The sequence below is a fragment of the Mustela putorius genome, unplaced genomic scaffold (assembly GCF_011764305.1).
Source record: "Mustela putorius furo isolate JIRA1106 unplaced genomic scaffold, ASM1176430v1.1 tig00000695_pilon_pilon_pilon, whole genome shotgun sequence".
Taxonomy (NCBI): domain Eukaryota; kingdom Metazoa; phylum Chordata; class Mammalia; order Carnivora; family Mustelidae; genus Mustela; species Mustela putorius.
In genome coordinates, this window is record NW_025421447.1 from 6,066,248 (window position 1) to 6,083,817 (window position 17,570).

The 17,570-nt window shown below is 57.9% G+C and overlaps 1 protein-coding gene and 1 long non-coding RNA gene across 6 annotated transcripts in view; one reads left to right on the forward strand and one right to left on the reverse strand.

Moving 5' to 3' along the window:
• LOC123392924 overlaps positions 1–17,570 on the reverse strand; it is a 22,676-nt gene continuing 5,106 nt past the window's right edge. Inside the window, exons 1-4 of one of the 2 annotated variants that reach the window (XR_006607639.1) lie at positions 12,949–13,311; positions 8,480–12,662; positions 814–907; positions 1–702 (exon numbers count right to left, since the gene is read on the reverse strand). This is a non-coding gene — a long non-coding RNA (uncharacterized LOC123392924). Of the gene's footprint in view, positions 703–813; positions 908–8,479; positions 12,663–12,948; positions 13,312–17,570 lie in introns of those variants that run through there. The other variant, XR_006607638.1, reaches the window with a different exon arrangement.
• Positions 11,397–17,570, forward strand: part of LOC101675431 (SLP adaptor and CSK interacting membrane protein) — a 16,632-nt gene continuing 10,458 nt past the window's right edge. For 3 of the 4 annotated variants that reach the window (XM_045083194.1, XM_045083196.1, XM_045083195.1), the window contains exon 1: positions 11,437–11,514. Coding sequence is in view for 1 of the 4 variants with exons in the window: in XM_004760454.3 (XP_004760511.2) it covers positions 11,494–11,514 (21 nt within the window). In the remaining 3 variants the exon portion in view is untranslated. Of the gene's footprint in view, positions 11,515–17,570 lie in introns of all 4 variants that reach the window. The other variant, XM_004760454.3, reaches the window with a different exon arrangement.

Consider the following 17,570-nt stretch of genomic DNA (forward strand, 5'->3'; position numbering starts at 1 on the left):
GGCGGTGAGAGCAAATTTCTTAACGAATCCAGGACAATTCTGAATCCACCAGCACAACGTCTGGCCCAGAGCATGTGCAGGAAACGTAGTTGTTGGAACACACCTGATGTAGGAGTATCCATTTCCCCACCACTAAAGTGAGGAGGAGGGGTCCCTGGGGGGCTCAGCTGTTAAGCATCTGCCTTCGGCTCAAATCATGGTCTCAGGATCCTGGGATCGAGACCTGCATCGGCCTCTCTGCTCAGCAGGGAGCCTGCTTCCCCCTCTGCCTCTTACCCCGCTCTCATGCTCTCTCTCTCACTCACTCTCTCTAATAAATAAATAAAATCTTTAAAATAAAAAATAAAAAAAATAAGTGAGAAGGATAATCCTTGGGCCGGGGCTGCCCGGCAGATCAAATCCTGCCCTATGCATGTCTCAAGGTCCCCTGCAAGTGTCCCTTCTCCCGGGGGGGTGAGAGGTCGGGGGGACACCTCCCGGCTGGTTCCTCCACCCCCATCCCTGACCTCCTATTTAGCCTCATCCCACAGTCAGCGGAGCCCGACATAGCAAGTCGGCTTGCTCATCCATCCGGAGATGATCACCACCTGTCGCAGGTCTCACAGAATCCCTGACCTCGTGCCTCCTGTTGATGCCACATCCCCGTGATGCGGTTACTCCGGAACTAGAGGTTCTCCCTACTTCGCTCAGATCAGGTGGAAGCTGGCAGGACAGAAGAGATCAAAATGTCCTGAGTCCGTGGCAGGCGGCAGGTGGCAGTGAGGGACCACAGGGATAGACCCCCCCACCCCCAACCCCCTCCCCAGAACTCACCATCATGTTCGGACCCTCTGATGCATGCTCCGGTCTCCACTCCCCGGTCTGCAGCCAGAGCTCTGCTGAAGATGCCTCGGCAGATCCTTGCTGCCTGAATGAGTGAAGGGGCGAGAGTGAGGGACTGGGTGTGGCCGGGTCCTCCAGCCACAGCCGGCTGGCGTTCAGAAGCCGGTGGAAGGTTCCCTGCAGAGCTCCCCTTGGGGGAGACACGTCCAGCGGGAACGCACCCTTTAGGGATGCTAGTCCCCGTGCCCAGCACTCATCCTTGTCTCTGCTTGGGGTTTGGTCCCCCCTTTCACCGGACCACACACACACCTTCTCTTCCCCTCAGTCCTCGGGGTGGGACTTGTTCCCCGAGTGACCTCTTGCGGGCCCAGGGGAGGCTCATGTCTCTGGCTCTGGCCCTGAGCACACACAGGAAGCCGGCCGGCCGGCCAGCTGGGATATATTTAGGTTTCAGTCATCTGACTGGGCCACCCATGAATCAGGGCACAGTGGCAGCTGTGGCATTTCGGGAGTGAGTGAGGGGGGACCAGGGCCGTGAGGAAGTGGGCAGGAAAGTGGGCACGAGGCTCCTGGAAGCCAGTCTCGGGGCCGGGACAAAAGTGTATGGCTTCCATTAAAGCTAGGGAGGAGAGGTCGGACCCCAGGAAGAACGTGACCTTAGAGATCAGTGCCGGGCCTGTGTGGAGAAAGGGGGTGCCCAGGAACGAGCAGAAAGGGTAGCTCAGCTGGCCGGACCCTCCTGCCCCGGCAGCGGGGCTGGGGCCCGGTCTGAGCCCCTTCCTGCCGGGTGAGCCGCTGGGGACAGGGGCTCTCCCGCGGGCTGCGGCCACAGGACCCCACACACAGGGAGAAACCAGGAGGAAGCAGACGGGCCAGAGCACTTTACTTTCACGCCCCAGGGCCCTCCTTGCGGCACCTGATTCATCGAATTGCTTCCCGGGAGCCGGCAGTAACTCCGTGGTCCGTGGTCCAGCTGCCTTTCCTCCCTTTCCTCTAGATCGCATCCCTAGCCCCTGGCGGGCCATCGCAGGGTCCCTGACCTGGCTTTGCCCCCTCTTGGTGGCGCTGCCCTCGCCCCCGGCCCCGCTCATCCCCACCCCCCAGTCTTCGTTCAGAGTCTCCCGTTCAGACACCCAGCCTTCCCCGCCAGACTCGCCTTTTAAAAAATAAAAAACAATAAAATAAAGTAAAAGCAAAGTAAAATAAAACGATATAATAAAATATAAAATAAAGTAAAAGTAAAATAAAATAATAAAATCAAAAAGCTTTACCGTGCATTATCAACATAAATAAACTGCACGTCTTTCAAGTGTACAACGTGGTAAACCTCGACACAGAGGTATACAGAAACCAACACCACAGTCAAAGTGACAAGCCCACCCATCACCCCGAAAGTTCCCTGGGCCCTTGGTCACCCCTTCTCCCCACTTCTCTCCCTCCTGCCCCCCATAGCCACAAACACCGACACACGCCCCATCCGTGCAGGTCAGTTTGCAGTCGGTGTGGGGGGGGGGGTCACGCGTGGATGAGCTCACAGGCTACCCCCTCGCCTGCCTTCCACCACCCAGTGCAACTGCCCTGAGTGTCCCCCCTGCGGGGCACATCCCCAGCTCTCCTTCCACTGCCAAGTTTAATCCTTTTCCGCCACTGAACGGGCTAGTTTGCTTGTCCACATGCTTGCTGCAAACGTTTCGGTGCCTCCGGGTTTTTGACCCTGACAAGCCGCCCTGCACACCGGTGCACGAGGCTCGGGAGAGCCTCCACACTTTCCTCGCGGACACCCAGGGGACCTGTGGGCGGTCACGGCAAGCGCAGGCTTCACTTTTCAGAAACTACCACGCTGTTTCCCAGAGCACTGGCTCTGTCCCACCAGTGGGACATGAGAGGGCCCGGTCCCCCATGTCCCAGCCAGCGCGTAGACAGCCAGGCTCCCTCCTTCCAGCCACCCTGACCAGTGCATGGCTCCCTCCTGGAGCACCTGGTTCTCGGCCCTCCAGCCCCTAAGGGTGGCGGGGAGCTTTCATGGGCGTGTTTGCCAGGTGATAGGAGGTCCGTTCAATGTTTTCCCCGTCTTGAATTGAATTGATTTCCTACTGTGAAGTCTTCAGACGCGCTGCACACAAGGCTTCATCCGATACACGACCTTCCGGTACCCTCATCCAGCCTGTGGCTCATCGTTTCAACTCTCTTAACAGCATCCTCAGAAGAGAAATTCTCATCTCAGTGACGTCCAATGTATTGATCTTGTTTTTCTTATTTATTTATTTAAATTAATTAATTTATTTATTTGACAGAGATCACAAGTAGGCAGAGAAACAGGCAGAGAGAAAGGGGGAAGCAGGCTCCCTGCTGAGCCGAAAGCCAGATGTGGGGCTCGATCCCAGGACCTTGGGTTCATGACCTGAGCCAAAGGCAGAGGCTTTTAACCCACTGAGCCACGCAGGCGCCCCTTGATCTTGTTTTTCTGTTACAGATACTTCTTTGGACATCATCGCTGAGAAACCTATGGTGAACTGAAGTCAAGAAGATTTTGTGCCACGTTCGTTCATTTTGACAGTTTACTTCTGCGATCTGTCTCGAGTATTTTGGTTTGGTTCTGTCTGTGTGGCGATTGTGGGGTTCTGTCTGCGTGGGGTCATGCAGTATCGTCCCCCTGTGACGGGGCTTATTTCATGCAGCATAACGTCCTCAAGGCCCATCCGTGTTGCAGCAGGTGTCAGAATTCTTCCTTTTTAAGGCTGAATAATATTCCACCATCGGGACAGTCCACATTTTGCTTGCCTGCACCTCTGTCAATGGATGCTTGGGCTGTTCCCGCTTGTCGGCTGAACAACACTGCTGTGAACACAGGGGCATCAACATCTCTCTGAGATCTTACCCTCAATTCTTCGGAGGACACGCCTACCAGGATAATTGCTAGATGACTTGGTGGGTCTTTCTATCTTTAATGTTTTCAGGACCTGCCCTGCATTCTTCCAAGACCAGCTGCACCGTTGTCCGTACCCACACGGTCAGGACACAAGGATTCCAATCTCCTCGCATCTTGTTCAACACTGGGCATTGTCTGGTTTTTTTTGGGGGGGGGTGAGTTTTAATAGTAACCATCCTGATGGGTGTGAGGGTATCTCACTGTGGTTGTTTTGTTTTGTTGCTTTTTAACAAGACATGGAGCATGACGTAGGGCTTGAACTCAGGACCTGAGCCAAAATCAAGAGCTGGACGTTCAGCTGGCTGAGCCCCTCACTGCTGCCCATTGATTCCCATTTTTCTATCAGTGATCAACAATATCGCGCATCCTTCCACGGGCTTCTTGGCCATTCGCCTACCTGCTTTGGAAGAACATCTGCTCCACTCTTCTGTTTCTAAGTTGGGTTACTGGGTGTTTTTGTGGCTGGAATATCCAACCGGTACCAAGTGAAGTGAAAAGTAGGAGGGAAAAGGTCGGTGTGCGGTGAGGGCTGAAGGAGGGACTCTGCGCGGGACCCCTTTCCCCGTGGGGGCTTTCAGCTCTCAGTCGCACCTGCTGCCCCCTACCGGCGCCTGACCGCGAGATGACCTCTCAGCAGAGACTGCCAGGTGGGTGGGCGCCTGCCCCTGCGTCGGCCCCACGCGGGGGTGAGCGCGCCACCTACCGGCGGGACTGAGCCTTGATCACTTCCCTGAGAATCCCGGCTGGGGCCCCACCAGCAAGACCCCAGCCTCTGAGACTGTCTTTAGCTCTGTGAGTTCTGAAGGGCTTCCTCCCCCCGCCCCAAGTTTTGGGGGTGCCAGAGCAGAGAGCACAGTGGGGGGGGGCCAGAATGTCCCCCAAGCAGGATTCCCTCACAGGGTCCTCGGGATTCCCACTGGGGTAACCTCTCTTTCCTGGGTCCGGCTCTGGCCCGTTTGCCTCGGCATTCAGGGCCTCCCAGCCGTGGAGACCCAAGGGACTTGCCTTCGACTCTAGCCCTGCGCCCTGGGAGTGCTGTACGGTCCAACCTTGCATGGTGGCCTCGCCTTCCCGGCTGTCCCTGAAGTCAGCCCTGGGGTCTCTCCCGTCTGACTTTCCCCGCGGAATTCTGCAGGGACCCAGGTCGCAGGTCTGGATCTTGGCTGAATCCCAGAGGCTCGCGCCAGCATCTCTCGGAAACAGGAGGCCCTTCCTCCTGCGAGTCTGGAGTTCTCTGGAGGCCCGCCCTCTCTCCGAAGCTCCGTCCGCCTGCTCTTCTCTGATCCCCCGCCTCAGCCCTGCCTCCTCTCACGTACAGAAAATGTTGTGTTTCAGTGGAAAATCATCCCTAGAGGACCTCCACTCTGCGTCTTGTGGTCCCAGTTCTCCGTGACGTGTAGACACCTGACGGCAACGGGAAAATAATTCTCGTCTGTAGACAGGGAAATTGCGTCCCAGCCTGCACAGGCCGACCGGACTCTCCCCCTTGCCTCCCAGGCTCTGTGGAAAACCCAGGCCGGCACACGGTGTGCATTCGCTCCAATGTTCCTGCTCTGTGAGTGGCTCTGTTTGTTTGGCTTTTCTTCCTTTTTCTTCTTTTGCGTTACAGTATCATCGACTATATTCCCTATGTCGTACTTCTCATCTCTGTGACAGGACTTCCTTTGAAACCTGTTAAACCATCAACTTGGTTTCCTCACCGATTAATGGGAAGAACACAATCTTTAACAGGTAGCTCAGTCTGTTAGGTGCCTAACTCCTGATTTCCAGCTCAGGGCAGGATCTCAGGGTCCTGGGATGGAGCCCCGCATCGGGCTCTCTGCTCAGCGGGGAGCCTGCTTCCCCCTCTCTCTGCCTGCCTCTCTGCCTGCTTGTGATCTCTGTCTCTCTCTCTGTGTCAAATAAATATATAAATAAATAAAAATTATCTTTGAACACCCGACTGGGTAGGTCCCTGTACCCAGAAAATACAGCTCTCCAGCACGGAAACCTAAAGGGGCCCTTTTTGGGGGTGGGGACAGCAGGCAGTGCCTTGGTTCCCCTTCCAGTGCCCTGTGGGCTCCCAGGGAGACTTCAGCTCTGTGCCCTGGTCCCCACCGGCTGCAGCCCGTGTGACTGGTGAACATGCCGTGAAGGTGAAGTTGAGATTTTTCTGGATGGGGTTGGGGGGGTGCTACACTCACAAGTGTAGCTTGGTGGCCGGGCCATCCACGCACTTGCCGGGGGGAAATGGTAGGCTTGTTGAGGTTTCAAAATTGCTTTAGGCTTTTTCAAGAACAAGTCGCTGCTGGGGGCTGGGAGAGTTTGCATTTCATGGGGACAGAGTTTCCACCGGGGATGATGAGGAGTTCTGGAGACAGATGATGGTGACGGCTGCATGACACTGTGAATGCTCCAGTGTCCCCGAGCCAAGCGCCTGCAACAGTAAGATGGCAGCCTCTGTGTGAGGTACGTTTCGCTCCAATAAAAAAAAAAAAGGAGAGCAAATCGCTCGTTTCCATACTGCTCTGGGTGGTTTCCTGGGGGGAACGCTGATAGGGCAGGTTCACAGCTCCTCCGAGACTGAACTTTCTATGCACACGACCTTTAAAAATAAACCTTCCTCCTCCCACCGGCCCCCACCTCAGCTCTCAACCAAACAACAACAATGGGACGTAACATCTAGAAGGTTCCAGGGAGCACCGTGGAGGCAATAAGAAGGAGCACCGGGGCGAGGGGACACTGGTCTGTCAACAGGACACTTGCTGCTGTTCTGAAAGGGTTGTGTTGGGCAGCAAAGGACAGAAACCCTCGGGAGCCAGCTTAGGCATAAGTGCGCCACAGGCTGGGGGGCTCCCGGGGGCACTGGAGGGGTGTCCATTCCTGTTGCTGCCATAGCTCTGACCATCAGGAGTCGGAAGAGGTCAGCAGGACTGTTCCTCTTGGAGGCTCTCGGGGACGATCAGATGGCCACTTCTTGCCTCATCCCAACCACTCACTTCTAGGGCCATAGCTCTGCCTCCTTGGAGGGGACCTTGGTGATGACCATGGCCCCACCTGGGTCCCTTTGCCCAAACAAGGTGACATATTCATGGGTCCTGGGAATTGGGGGCCCATGAAATGTGGAGGCAAGGACAGGACTGTGAGGGTTCCCCAAGCCCTCTCAAAGGGATCTGTACCTCCAAGAATGGGGACAGTGGGTGGGGACCCCCTCGTCTCCAAGAGATGGCTGCTGCCTGCCACACTGACCTTGCCTGTCAGTGAAGATCCCACCTCGATGACCTCGGGGTAGGGACAGGAGGGCGAGGGGCTGCCTGGCTGTGGTTGGGGATGGCAGAGCTGCCCCGGGGGTGCTGAGGGAGGACTCCCGGTTCCCGTACATGCTCTGGCTTCCATGCCCCTCTCATAGCACTTTAAAGACAAGTTCTTGTTTTTGTGATTTACAAATGTACCCAAATCTCCTCAGACCATTAAAAGAATACAGTGTAAATCTCCAGGAAGCCCATCAACTCAGCGGCAACCACAGGTGTTTGCCTTTCTTGACAGGTTCAAGTATATGATTTATAATGTCATTATACATGCGACTTTATGATCTGCCTTATTCGTCCCGTAAATAACTTGTGGTCGTTGCTCTACAACAGTAAGTGTGGAATTACAAGTCCATTTCAATCAGCGCACAAGGTTACACACAATTACATATTTAACGAGGACATGGTTGATTGCCAAATCGCTCCTAACTTCTCACTATGATAAATAACACCCCCCGAGCCCCTTTTCCACTTGTCTAGGCATCTCCTTAGGGTATATTTCTTTTTCTTTTTTGTTTTTTTTCCCACAGAGAGAAAGAGAGAGCAGGGGGAAGGGCAGAGGGAGAGAGAGAGAATCTCCAGCAGGCTCCACACTGAGCAGGGAGCCTGACGCGGGGCTCGACCCGATCGTGACGTGAGCCAAAGCCTAGAGTCAGGTGCCTGACTGACTGAGCCATCCAGGCGCCCCGCATCTCATTTCTTATTAGCTTGTAAGAGATGCTCTCAGATTAGAAACCCTGGCCCACGTCCCATTTTCATTCCAACTGTCATTCCCCATTCAGACGTCCACCTCGCAGTGGCGCCCCTGACCCTGTCGTCCTCCACGGACTTTAACATCAAACCCATCAATGCCTCCTTTTATGATTCCTGGGTTTGTGGCAAACTTAGGAAATCCCTCCCCACCCATGATGATTTCAAGAAGAAGAGTATCTCTATTTGCCTCTGGTACTTCTCTCCACTTTCACGTCTTAAAGTTACATCTTTGCTGTAGCTGGAATGTGTTTCCTGGGAGACTGGGGTCCAGCTAGGAAGTTTTTTGAAATGACGCGGCAGGACCATGAAATGAGTCGCCCACCTTTTCCGTGCTGATCTGAACCACCACCCCTGGCATCTTCTAAATTCCCAAGTACACTAGAGCCTAGCTCTGGGCTTTGCTGTGATCACTGCCATAATTGTCCTGACTGTACTAACGCACTTCCTTGCCTTTGTCCCCGTCGGACTGGGAGCCATTTGGAGCTGGGGACTGGGTCCCGTTCCCCATGGCTCTCAGTCACCGTGCAGACATGCGACCGCCTCACAGCTCCCACGGAGGACAGCTTCACAGGCTCCCGCTCCCAAGGCTGACTCAAGTTTGCATTTGAGGCTGGGTGAGCCCCCACCCCAAAAGTCCCCCTGAGTGTTGAGGGCGCGTGGAGCACACCCTGGCCAATCACTGACTCACGTCATGGGATGGACAATGGTGATCCGTCTCAGGGAAAACACCGGAGTCTTGTCCAAAATAGGAACTGCTCGTTTTTTTGTTTCTTTCTACTTCATGTCACTTGATACTTTGAACCGTAGGGTGACGAAGTGTTGGACCAGATGGGAAGGAGCTGTGTGAAGGCAAGGAACAAGGATAAAACAAGGGTTTCCTCCCTGTCCTGCCCTGTTTCCAGGACCTGGGCAGCCTGCTGAGGCTGGGGCGGGGGCAGGGGGGCTCACTCCAAACAGATCTGACCAAACCCAGTTCTCCTCCCCCCACAGCAGGTGGCCTGCGGTTCCCTGGGTTTCAGGGTCTCAAACTGCCATCCGCCGAGCTCTGGGCCCCCACCCTTCAGCCGCCACCCACTCCAAGGGAGTTCCCACTGTTGGTTCCAGCTCTGGGCCTGGAAGCTACACTCCCCCCACCCCCGTCAGCCGTTCTGAGATTAGAAGGAGCGGATCACAGGGCCTAGAAGCATTGTTTCCGCCCGGATGGCCCCATCCAGCCCTCCCTTCGGTCGCTGGTGGCCTTATTCTGTGCATGACTCAGATGCTGCGGCCACTTGGCAGGATGCTGATGAGGACGTGGAATCCCGGGGGCCGGAGGGGACTGCAATCCCATGCCAGGTCCCTCCAGTCTGAGTGTCTCGGGTTCTGTGGCTTCCAGAGGTCACATGTGTCTAGCCATCTCCCCTGGGGGACCAAGGCGGGTGGGACCCTGAGTCAGGGACAGAAGCACTGCAAACAGCCACCAGAGGGCGACCCCATTCTCCCGGAGCCGTGGGGCCCCTGCACCACCCAGACCCAGAGTGTGGCACCTCCCCGCCGCAGAAGGAAGGCCAAACCGACCTTCTGCCCGTCTTGGGCGGAAAGACAGTGGCAGAGCCAGAGGAAGAGTGTGGGTGGCAAGGAAATAGGCAGGTCCACGAGCCCTGGGGTGGGGCCCCAGTTTGCTCTCCACCCCCAACCACTGCCACCTGCCTCTCTACAAACCTTCAGCATCTATCCCTGTTCTCTCCCCTGTGTGAACTCCTACACATCCTTCAAGGCCCCATTCAAATGCTGCAATTGCCCTTACCCAGCCTTGCCACTCCTGAGCTCCCACGGGAGCACCCACGGCTCTTGAGACCAATGGCAGGTGCCCTTCTGCCCTGAAGAAGGTGGCTCCACCACGGGGGAGACTATACTCGCCACCTCCGTGGACAGACTTGTGACGGGAGTTAGTCCCACGGGCATTACAGCATGCCCTCACCTTCCCCCCACACCCGGAGAGGCTTCCTGTGGGCAGGCACTGGGTCTGAGCCTCGTGGGGCCCAGCGCAGAGCCCATCGCAGAGCCTGACAAACAGGCCCTGGGGTTTGCTGGTAGGAGGCGTGGGTCACTCGCTTCTCTCTGCAGGTGGCTCGGCTGCCTTTCTCCACCAACGCGCACCTACCAGGCATCTTCCCTTGTGTCCAGGCTGGGCAGGCGCCCGGTCCAGGCTCGTCACCACTGGGCTCACTTACTTCGAAAGCCAGGAAACTGAGGCTCAGACCGAGGAGGGGTTTACACAGGATGCTGTTGGCAAAGCGCACGTGGGATCCGGACCCCCGGGCCACCTGGTGGGTGCACGTGGAGTGGGGGGGCAGCAGATCTGTCCGGAATGCTGTCACCTAACAACAGCGGGTGCGGCGCTACGGAACCACTTACTGGTGAATCAGCCACGGCCTTGGCGCAAGGGCTCAGCTCTACCCACAGATGCCCTTGTACCCCTCTCCCAAGGTCACTGTGACTTCACTTGTAGGGGGTTTTGAGCAGCGACACTTTAGCTCGATCCCCCTAAGAGTACAGAGTTTGCACAGGACAGACCCAGGCTCAAAGGCCTTCCTAGCAGGCCGGCTGCGCATGCGCAGACTCCCCTCCACCCCACACACCCACCGCCCCGTTCCCCCACCCCGCCCCGTCCCACAACAACCTCATAGAGCTCTGGTGCACTCGGCTGGAAAGTGGAGGTGACCACCCCCCAGGCCCAGGAGATGCAACCAGACAGGGGTGGGTCCCGGTCCCCACAAGGGCTCTGGGGTGGGGGTTAGCAGGCCCGACCCCTGACTGCGGACATGGCCCGGAGTCTGAGTCCAGGACCCGCCCACCAGCAGGTGGACAGGGTCGTGTTGGAAACTCGCAAACCCTGCAGATCAGGAATCACGCTTCCTATAGGCCCGCTGGTAAGCACTTCCCAGAAAGCCCAGAGTAGCATCATTACCCCGGAGAGTCAAAATACCCTTTTCCCCCAGCAGACACAGTGCACGCTGTGTGCCTACTTTTACCCCCAGGATGCTCATGTTAGTCCGAATGGTCAAGTCCTCAAAATGGTTATTTGGCTTCCCAGTGCCGGCCCCGCTGTAACTGGCCATGGGCGCTGCTGGGGACTGTCAGCTGTGCAGGTGGACACGAGCCTCTACCAGGACAATCCACGAGGCCATGTCCCGGAGCAGCCTCACAGCAAAAGCTGGCTAGGCAGCCCCTAGCTGGGCCTGGGTGTCCCCCAGCAGGTCTCCATGGGCGCGCTGTGTTTGTCCCACCAGAGCCCGGGTCCCTCCAGGGGCTGCCTCTGGGTGGGAGCCAACAGCCTCACTCTTGGAGCCCTGGGCTGGCTGCCACAGCCAGGAATGCTCACCCACACTCATCTGCAGGGACCATTCGGCCACCTGGTCCCCCCTGCCGAGCCTGTCCCTAGGCCTGACCCCTACCCCTGGGATGGTCCTATGCAGGGCCTTGCAGGAGGAGATCCTGGCTCCTGGGAGCCTCAAGACCCAACTTCCCTGGAAGAAGGACGAGGCTGCCTGGGGCGCATGGCCCTCCCCCGCCCGAGGGCTGAGCAGGAAGGGGAAGTGTGGTCTGGCTGGGGCTCACTGCTCTGGGGTGGGCGGGAGGCCTGTGGGCGAGGAAAGTCTCCTACCAGCTGCGTCGGAGCCACCGCAGTCGGGCTCCCGCAGTCCCCTCAGCCACACACAGATGGACACCCTTGCAACCCAGGTAGGCATCTGGGCTTTGGCCCCCTGGGGGGTGTAGCCCAATCCCTGGGTAGCCTTAGCGAGTCCAGTCTGCCTCTCGCTGGCTGGCTGAACTCAGAATCACGGCTCCCCTCTGGGCTTCCGTTCCCCCGCAGTCTGCCGGCGGGTTGAACTGACCTCATGACAGGCGGTGAGCCGAGTCTGCTGTAGAGAGCTGGTTAGCCTCTCCGGACTCTGATGAGGAGTGTGGGGATCTGATAGCTGGGAGCACCCTAGGGGGTCTGTGCTGGGGGTGAGGGGGCAAGGCAGTGACCATGGCAACCTCGGACTGCAGCCTGGGGTCTCTGGCACCTAGCCACCACCCGCCTGGGCGTCTTTGTGTGTGTGTGTCTGCGGCGTAAGGACCAATAAGGCATCCTGTGTTCCTGTGGCCTCGGGGTCAAGCTGTGCGGTGCTGGGCTGGGGTCAGATTCCCACCCGGCCACCTGCCGCTGCCCCAGGGAAATCACCATGGAGAGGGCCTGGCCCCGTGTCTCCCGTCCCACCCGGTCACGCATCACTTGTCCGGAGAGACACCCCCTTTCCTGGCCCTGGGCGGCCAACGTGGGGCCCGCCCAGGGAGCTTGAAAGTGGGACTGTGGAGCCTGGTGAAGACAGGACCTGGGGCGCCACTCAGTATTTCTTAGGATAGACGAAAATGAGAACTTCCGAGAAACACGGGAAAAGAATGACCCCACACTGCACAACCTCGCAACCACCACGGTAGGGAGTGTGGTGCTGGCCCTCTAGTTTTCCCTCACGTGTCAATATTTTGAAAGTTACCATTGTCTTATTTTGATTCCATGCGCTCTAGAGAGGACACACAGGCCTCGCTGGCTGTCACCAGGCGCAGGCGTCCCCAGGCTCCCCCCACCCCACTGATGGCACCAACATTGTTGCCAGACGGTCCCCCAGGGACAGGGCTCTAGATGTCCCGCTCACGCGCAGAGCCAAACACGTAAGAAAACCGGCAACAGCGCGAGACAACCTGGTCAGATCCAAGGAGGGACCTCTGGGTTGCAGAACTCCTGGGATAACGGAGCAGGAAGCCCGAGTCATCTGAAGGTCTGGAGGGCTCTGGCCCAGGCAGATACATCACACCCAACGCCACGGAAACACCGCAGGAGCCACCTGTTGGGGAGGGGTGAGCAGAAGCCCTTTTTAGATGGGGTACCCACCGTCCTGACCATGTGTTCAGTTCCTGCTTCACGGCAAGGCTGGCGGCAGAGCGAGAGGGGAGGCTCTCCTGCCCTTGCTTGGTGAAAGGTCCGTGTTCTGGGCTTTCTCGCAGCGGGCTCCGGCCACAGACGCGGGGAACACGGGGAGAAGCGACTGCCACGGGGGCACGGGCCCCCCACTCTGCTTTCCCTGGGCCCGGGGCTCCCGCCAGGCTCCTGGGTCTTTTCAGTGTTTTCACCTTGCGACTGCCCCACGCGACCCATCGGGTGGCCCCGTGCGACTGTCTCCCTGGCCGTCCCACGCCGCCCGCGGGGTGCCTCCCTGCTTCCGCCCGCTGAGGTCTACGGGTTCGGCCTCTGACTTGAACTTCCTTCGGGCTTCCTCTCGGGTTGTTTCTAGAAATGCTGCTGCGTGATCGGAGGATATGGCTGTGGATTACCACATGCTTCCCCACCCAGAAATGATTTTTAAGTTTATGTATTTATTTAAGTCATCTCGACACCTGACTCATGGCCTCCCCCACAAAATCGAGCGTCGTGTGCTCCACTGGCGGAGCCAGCCGGGCCGTCCTGAGGGTCTGCATGGGAGCAGGGACCGAGAGGGAAGAATGTCAATGGGGGGGGGGGATTAAAAGAGGGGGAAAAAGAAGCTGAAACTAATTTTAATAATACATTTAGCTTAACCCAGTACACCCGAAGGATCTTTCCCACAAGTAACCCATATCGCATTTATCAATGACCTTTTATGTTCTTCTTTCCACACGGAGTCATTGAGACCCAGCAGGTGCCCAGCGGCCTCGTGGGCCCAGGGGCTGCCTTCCCGGGCAGGGCAGGCCTCAGATAAGGGGATTTGCATCCCAGGCCCCAAGGGCAGAGGGCTCGTGAGGAACAGGGGCCCCATCTTTCCGCCGAGCTCTTTGCAGGTGGCCTCCTGACACTGAGACGCTGGAGGCCTCTTCCAGCTCCAGCTGGAACCCCAGTCCCTGCTGCCACACGCACGTCCTCTCCGCACCCTGTGGGGCTCACGGCTACTTGAGGTCATTCATTCTTCTTGAGAAAAACTCAAGTTTTTATATCCAGGAATTGCCCCACCATCGAGTCCTGAAAGAAACAGGACTCTCGCTCGCTCGGTACCTTACTCCCGAGCTCGGGGAGCTGGAGCGGGAGCGCACTGGGTGCACCACGGGTGGGAAGGGCAGTTCATCGAGAAACATCTCCTGTGTGCACATGGGCCCGGGTCTTCCCCCACGGCAGGACTGGGCTGCTTTTTGTTTTTTCAGGGTTTTGGTTTTGTTTTGTTTTGTTTTGTTTTAAAAAAAAACAAGTGCTGAATAAACCCACGGTTTCTGGAATTCCCGGGGAGGGCACGGTATGAGTTCTGTCCCCTGACTCCTCAGAAATGCCTTTTGGGGAAGTGAGAGCCTGGGCTGGGCCGGTGACTGCGCTCAGCTGCCCTCCTGCCCCGACCACCCACTCGGTGTGGCGGCTGGCGGGCTCCCCAGGAGGCTGTGTGCTGTGCGGGGGCTGCTGGCGCGAGGCTGAGAGACCAGAGCATCCCATGGGCTTCTGTTTGCCAGCCCGCGGCTTAATGCCGGAAGCCCCCGAGGCAGGGGGAGAGGGAGGTGGTGGGGCCGGGAGGGCAACATGGGATCTGCGCTGCCACCTGCACCCCCCAACCCCGTCCTCAGAGAGGACATCCAGCCGCAGGTCAGGGGACAGGCCAGTGTCTCATTCCTTCCTGGATTCCCTGATCCATATGTAGGGAGCACCCACGGGGCTCAGGTGACGTCTAGGCCCTGGACACAGTGGTAAGGGGAGACATGACCAGTAGGCCCCAAGGCCGTGTGAGAGGCAGCACACACGGGCCCAGCTGTAGGAAGAACTCATTCCTCCCAGCAATGACCGTGCGGTTCCCCTCCCACCCGCCCTGGCCAGCACTCTCAGACTGTCTCCTACTTCAGGCTGAATGAAGGGAGGTGCGGGCCCCCACTTCCTGCCCCAGACCCCGGCGCGCCCTCTCTCCGTCCTTGTGCCCTTTTCAAAAGCCCATCCTTCTTTCTGGCCGGGAAGGTGTCTCTTCTATTTCACTCCTGTCTTCTGCCCTGGCACCGTCTCGCGGCAGACACATGGAAGCCGCTCCTGTTCTAAACCAGCTGTCTTTCCTCCACCTCAGTGTCCGACCTTCTCTGGCCTTCTGGGTCTTCAACACTCTGAAGGGGAGAAGGGTGGGGTCACTATCAGAGGCATTCACTTAGATCCTCTGGGGACTTTGGCGGAGATCCTAGGATGCCCCTGCTCTTGCCAGTGCCCTAGGGAATCCAGAGAAGGAATCCAGTGGCCCGAGGGGCCGAGGAAGTCATTCACACCCTAGTAAAAATCAGTTTCTCTTCCTCAGAGTCTGGCACTCCCGGGCAAGTGAGTTTGGATAGAGAGGAAGTGGGGAGGGAGGGAGCCTGGAACTTTGCAGTGACTTTCGTGTGACTTGTGGAATTTCAGGCATTGTGACAAGCAAACTGGAAAGGTATTTGTTTCGAGGGGTCCTTTCCAGCGGCTTGTTTTCCGCCCCACTGCTGCTGCTGCTGCCTCTGATGGCAGGGGTGGATGGCAGGGCAGGGGGACCAGCCTCCAGTGTGCTTGCCTGTCCCTGCCGCGGGCTCTACTGACTAGCCCCATGCATGTTCCCCCCTTGGGGCTGAGCCCCCTACACTGCTTGCTAAAAATGTGGATCCCCGAGTCCCACACTGGACCCACCCATCAGAGCTGAGCTGGCTGTGGGGAAGGGGCTGGGGCCCCTGGCACCTGCATTTTCATATACCTCCCAAAGCCTGCATTCAGTGGTCACAGGCGAGGGCACTGGGGTCTGAAAGACCAGGGTTTGACTCCTGATTCTTCCACTAACTGCTGAGATCTAAGCCTCCACTGCTTCATCTGTAAAATGGGCTCAAAACCACAAGCCGCGTTGTGGGATGGGGCGTGTAGAACGCTTGGAACCCATGGGGCCTTAGTGTGCGGCGCCTGTTACTTTTCTGGGACGCATTTTCATACTGCGGTTCCTATTAAGCGCAAGACACAGCTAAGGACTGAGACCTTGCCAGAACCCAGAATAAGGGTTCTGCTTTCAGTTCTGTTACAAAGGGAAAAACACTCAGCGGCTTGACGTCAGCCTGGCAGAGTTAATGCGGCGGGGACTCAGGCAGCCCATGGCACCAAGCTGAAAGCTTAGCTTAGTCAATCCCTAGCTGTGCGGCCTTTAGCAAATCGCTTAACCTCTCTGAGCTCTGTTCAGGGTGAGAACCACGTCCTCAGCAAGGAGGTTATAATAAGGGTTCAGAGATGACATGTCCATCCCTGGTTCTCCACCTCAGCCTCCTATTACCCATCTGGACAATTTTATTAAGACCATAAACAAACCCCAGCGGCCAGGCCCCCACCCCAGATCCATTAAATCAGAGTCTCAGAGACAAGCAGCTGTTCAAGCTCCCTGGGTGGTTCCAAGGTTCGCGCAGGGTGAGGGTAGGGAACTTCCATAGTCCTCGAGGGCCTGATGCCTCCAAGCCACTCTGTAACTGATTTCCGAGGAGCGCTCCCACTGCTCCCCTTCCCTTCCTTCCTCCATGTGGGGGCCACCAAATGCTCCCCCAGGTGACAGGACCTGAGGTCAGGCCTGCAGCTCCCGACCTCCCAGCAGCTGGGACCCCCAGGCCTGCACCTGTGGGCTCAGGCCCTGTGTGCTCCCCGCAGCCCCTGGACTGCTGACCTGGGCCCGTGTTTGCTCCTCTTCTGGTCTGTACTGGTCTTCACTGGACCGTGGGCCCCCGGCTCTGGCTAGTGGGGCCCTGTGTTCCCTGTGAGCTCCTGTCCTACCTTGAGAACCTTCCTATGTCCTCAGACTCTTGAAAACAAAAATGTTCCCTCCCATGCGACAGACACCTCCCAGAAAGAGAGCCACGTCCATCCCAGGACTCCTAACGAGGCCAGCCACGCCAGGCACCACGCGGCAGAATTCTGTCAACGACTGCAGACCGTCTGTCCCGTTTTCCCCCTTTTCCTCCTGACTCCCGGGCAGCAAAATACAGGATGTTGAATGCGTAAGCGCATGAAGGCCCCTTAGCGAGCGTCTCATCTCATGGAGCTCGGATCCCAGTGCCTGGTGCGCGGAGCCCGCCTGCCCCAGCGTGGGCCGGTGCGGGGTCCCAGGACAAAGGGGGACAGAGGGCATAGGTGGAATCAGGGTCGCTGACTGGCAGCTGGGGAGATGGGAGATCGTGCTGGGTCGTCGCGGGCAGGAACGTGAGTGGCCTCTTGAAGCCGAACAGAACAGGGAAACGGCTCTTCCGTGGAGCCTCCAGGAGGGAACTGTGACCTGCAGTACTGTCTTTGGCTCAAAGACCCTGACTTTGCCCCAGTAGGGGGGGACCGGGAGGGAGCCACCTCAGCCCCCCTGCAGCCCACCCTGCACTACTTCCCTGGTATCGCACTGAGGAGGACAGACAGACAGACAGTCCCCCACCCGTGGCCATTCCTGCAGTCGCCTCTGGGGTCCCTTGGGGCCCGTCGAGAGACTCGGCCGTGTCTGTGGCCTGCCAGCAACCAGTCCCACAAACGCCTCTCTGCCCCTTGCGGCCGGACTCCCACGGTCTTCTCTACCCCCAGGCCGGCCGACCGGGGGACCAGCTTCCACACGGCCCACACAGGCCCCCCAATGGCTGTCCTCCCCGCCGCCACTCCCCAGAGTCCAGGTCCCCTCTCTGGCAGCACCCAGGGCACCAAACTAGCCGGGAGCCCAGAGGACAACGGGCAGGGACAGGACGTGGTCCCTCAGCACCCTCCTCACCCCGCTGCCTCTCCCCAGCTCGTCTCC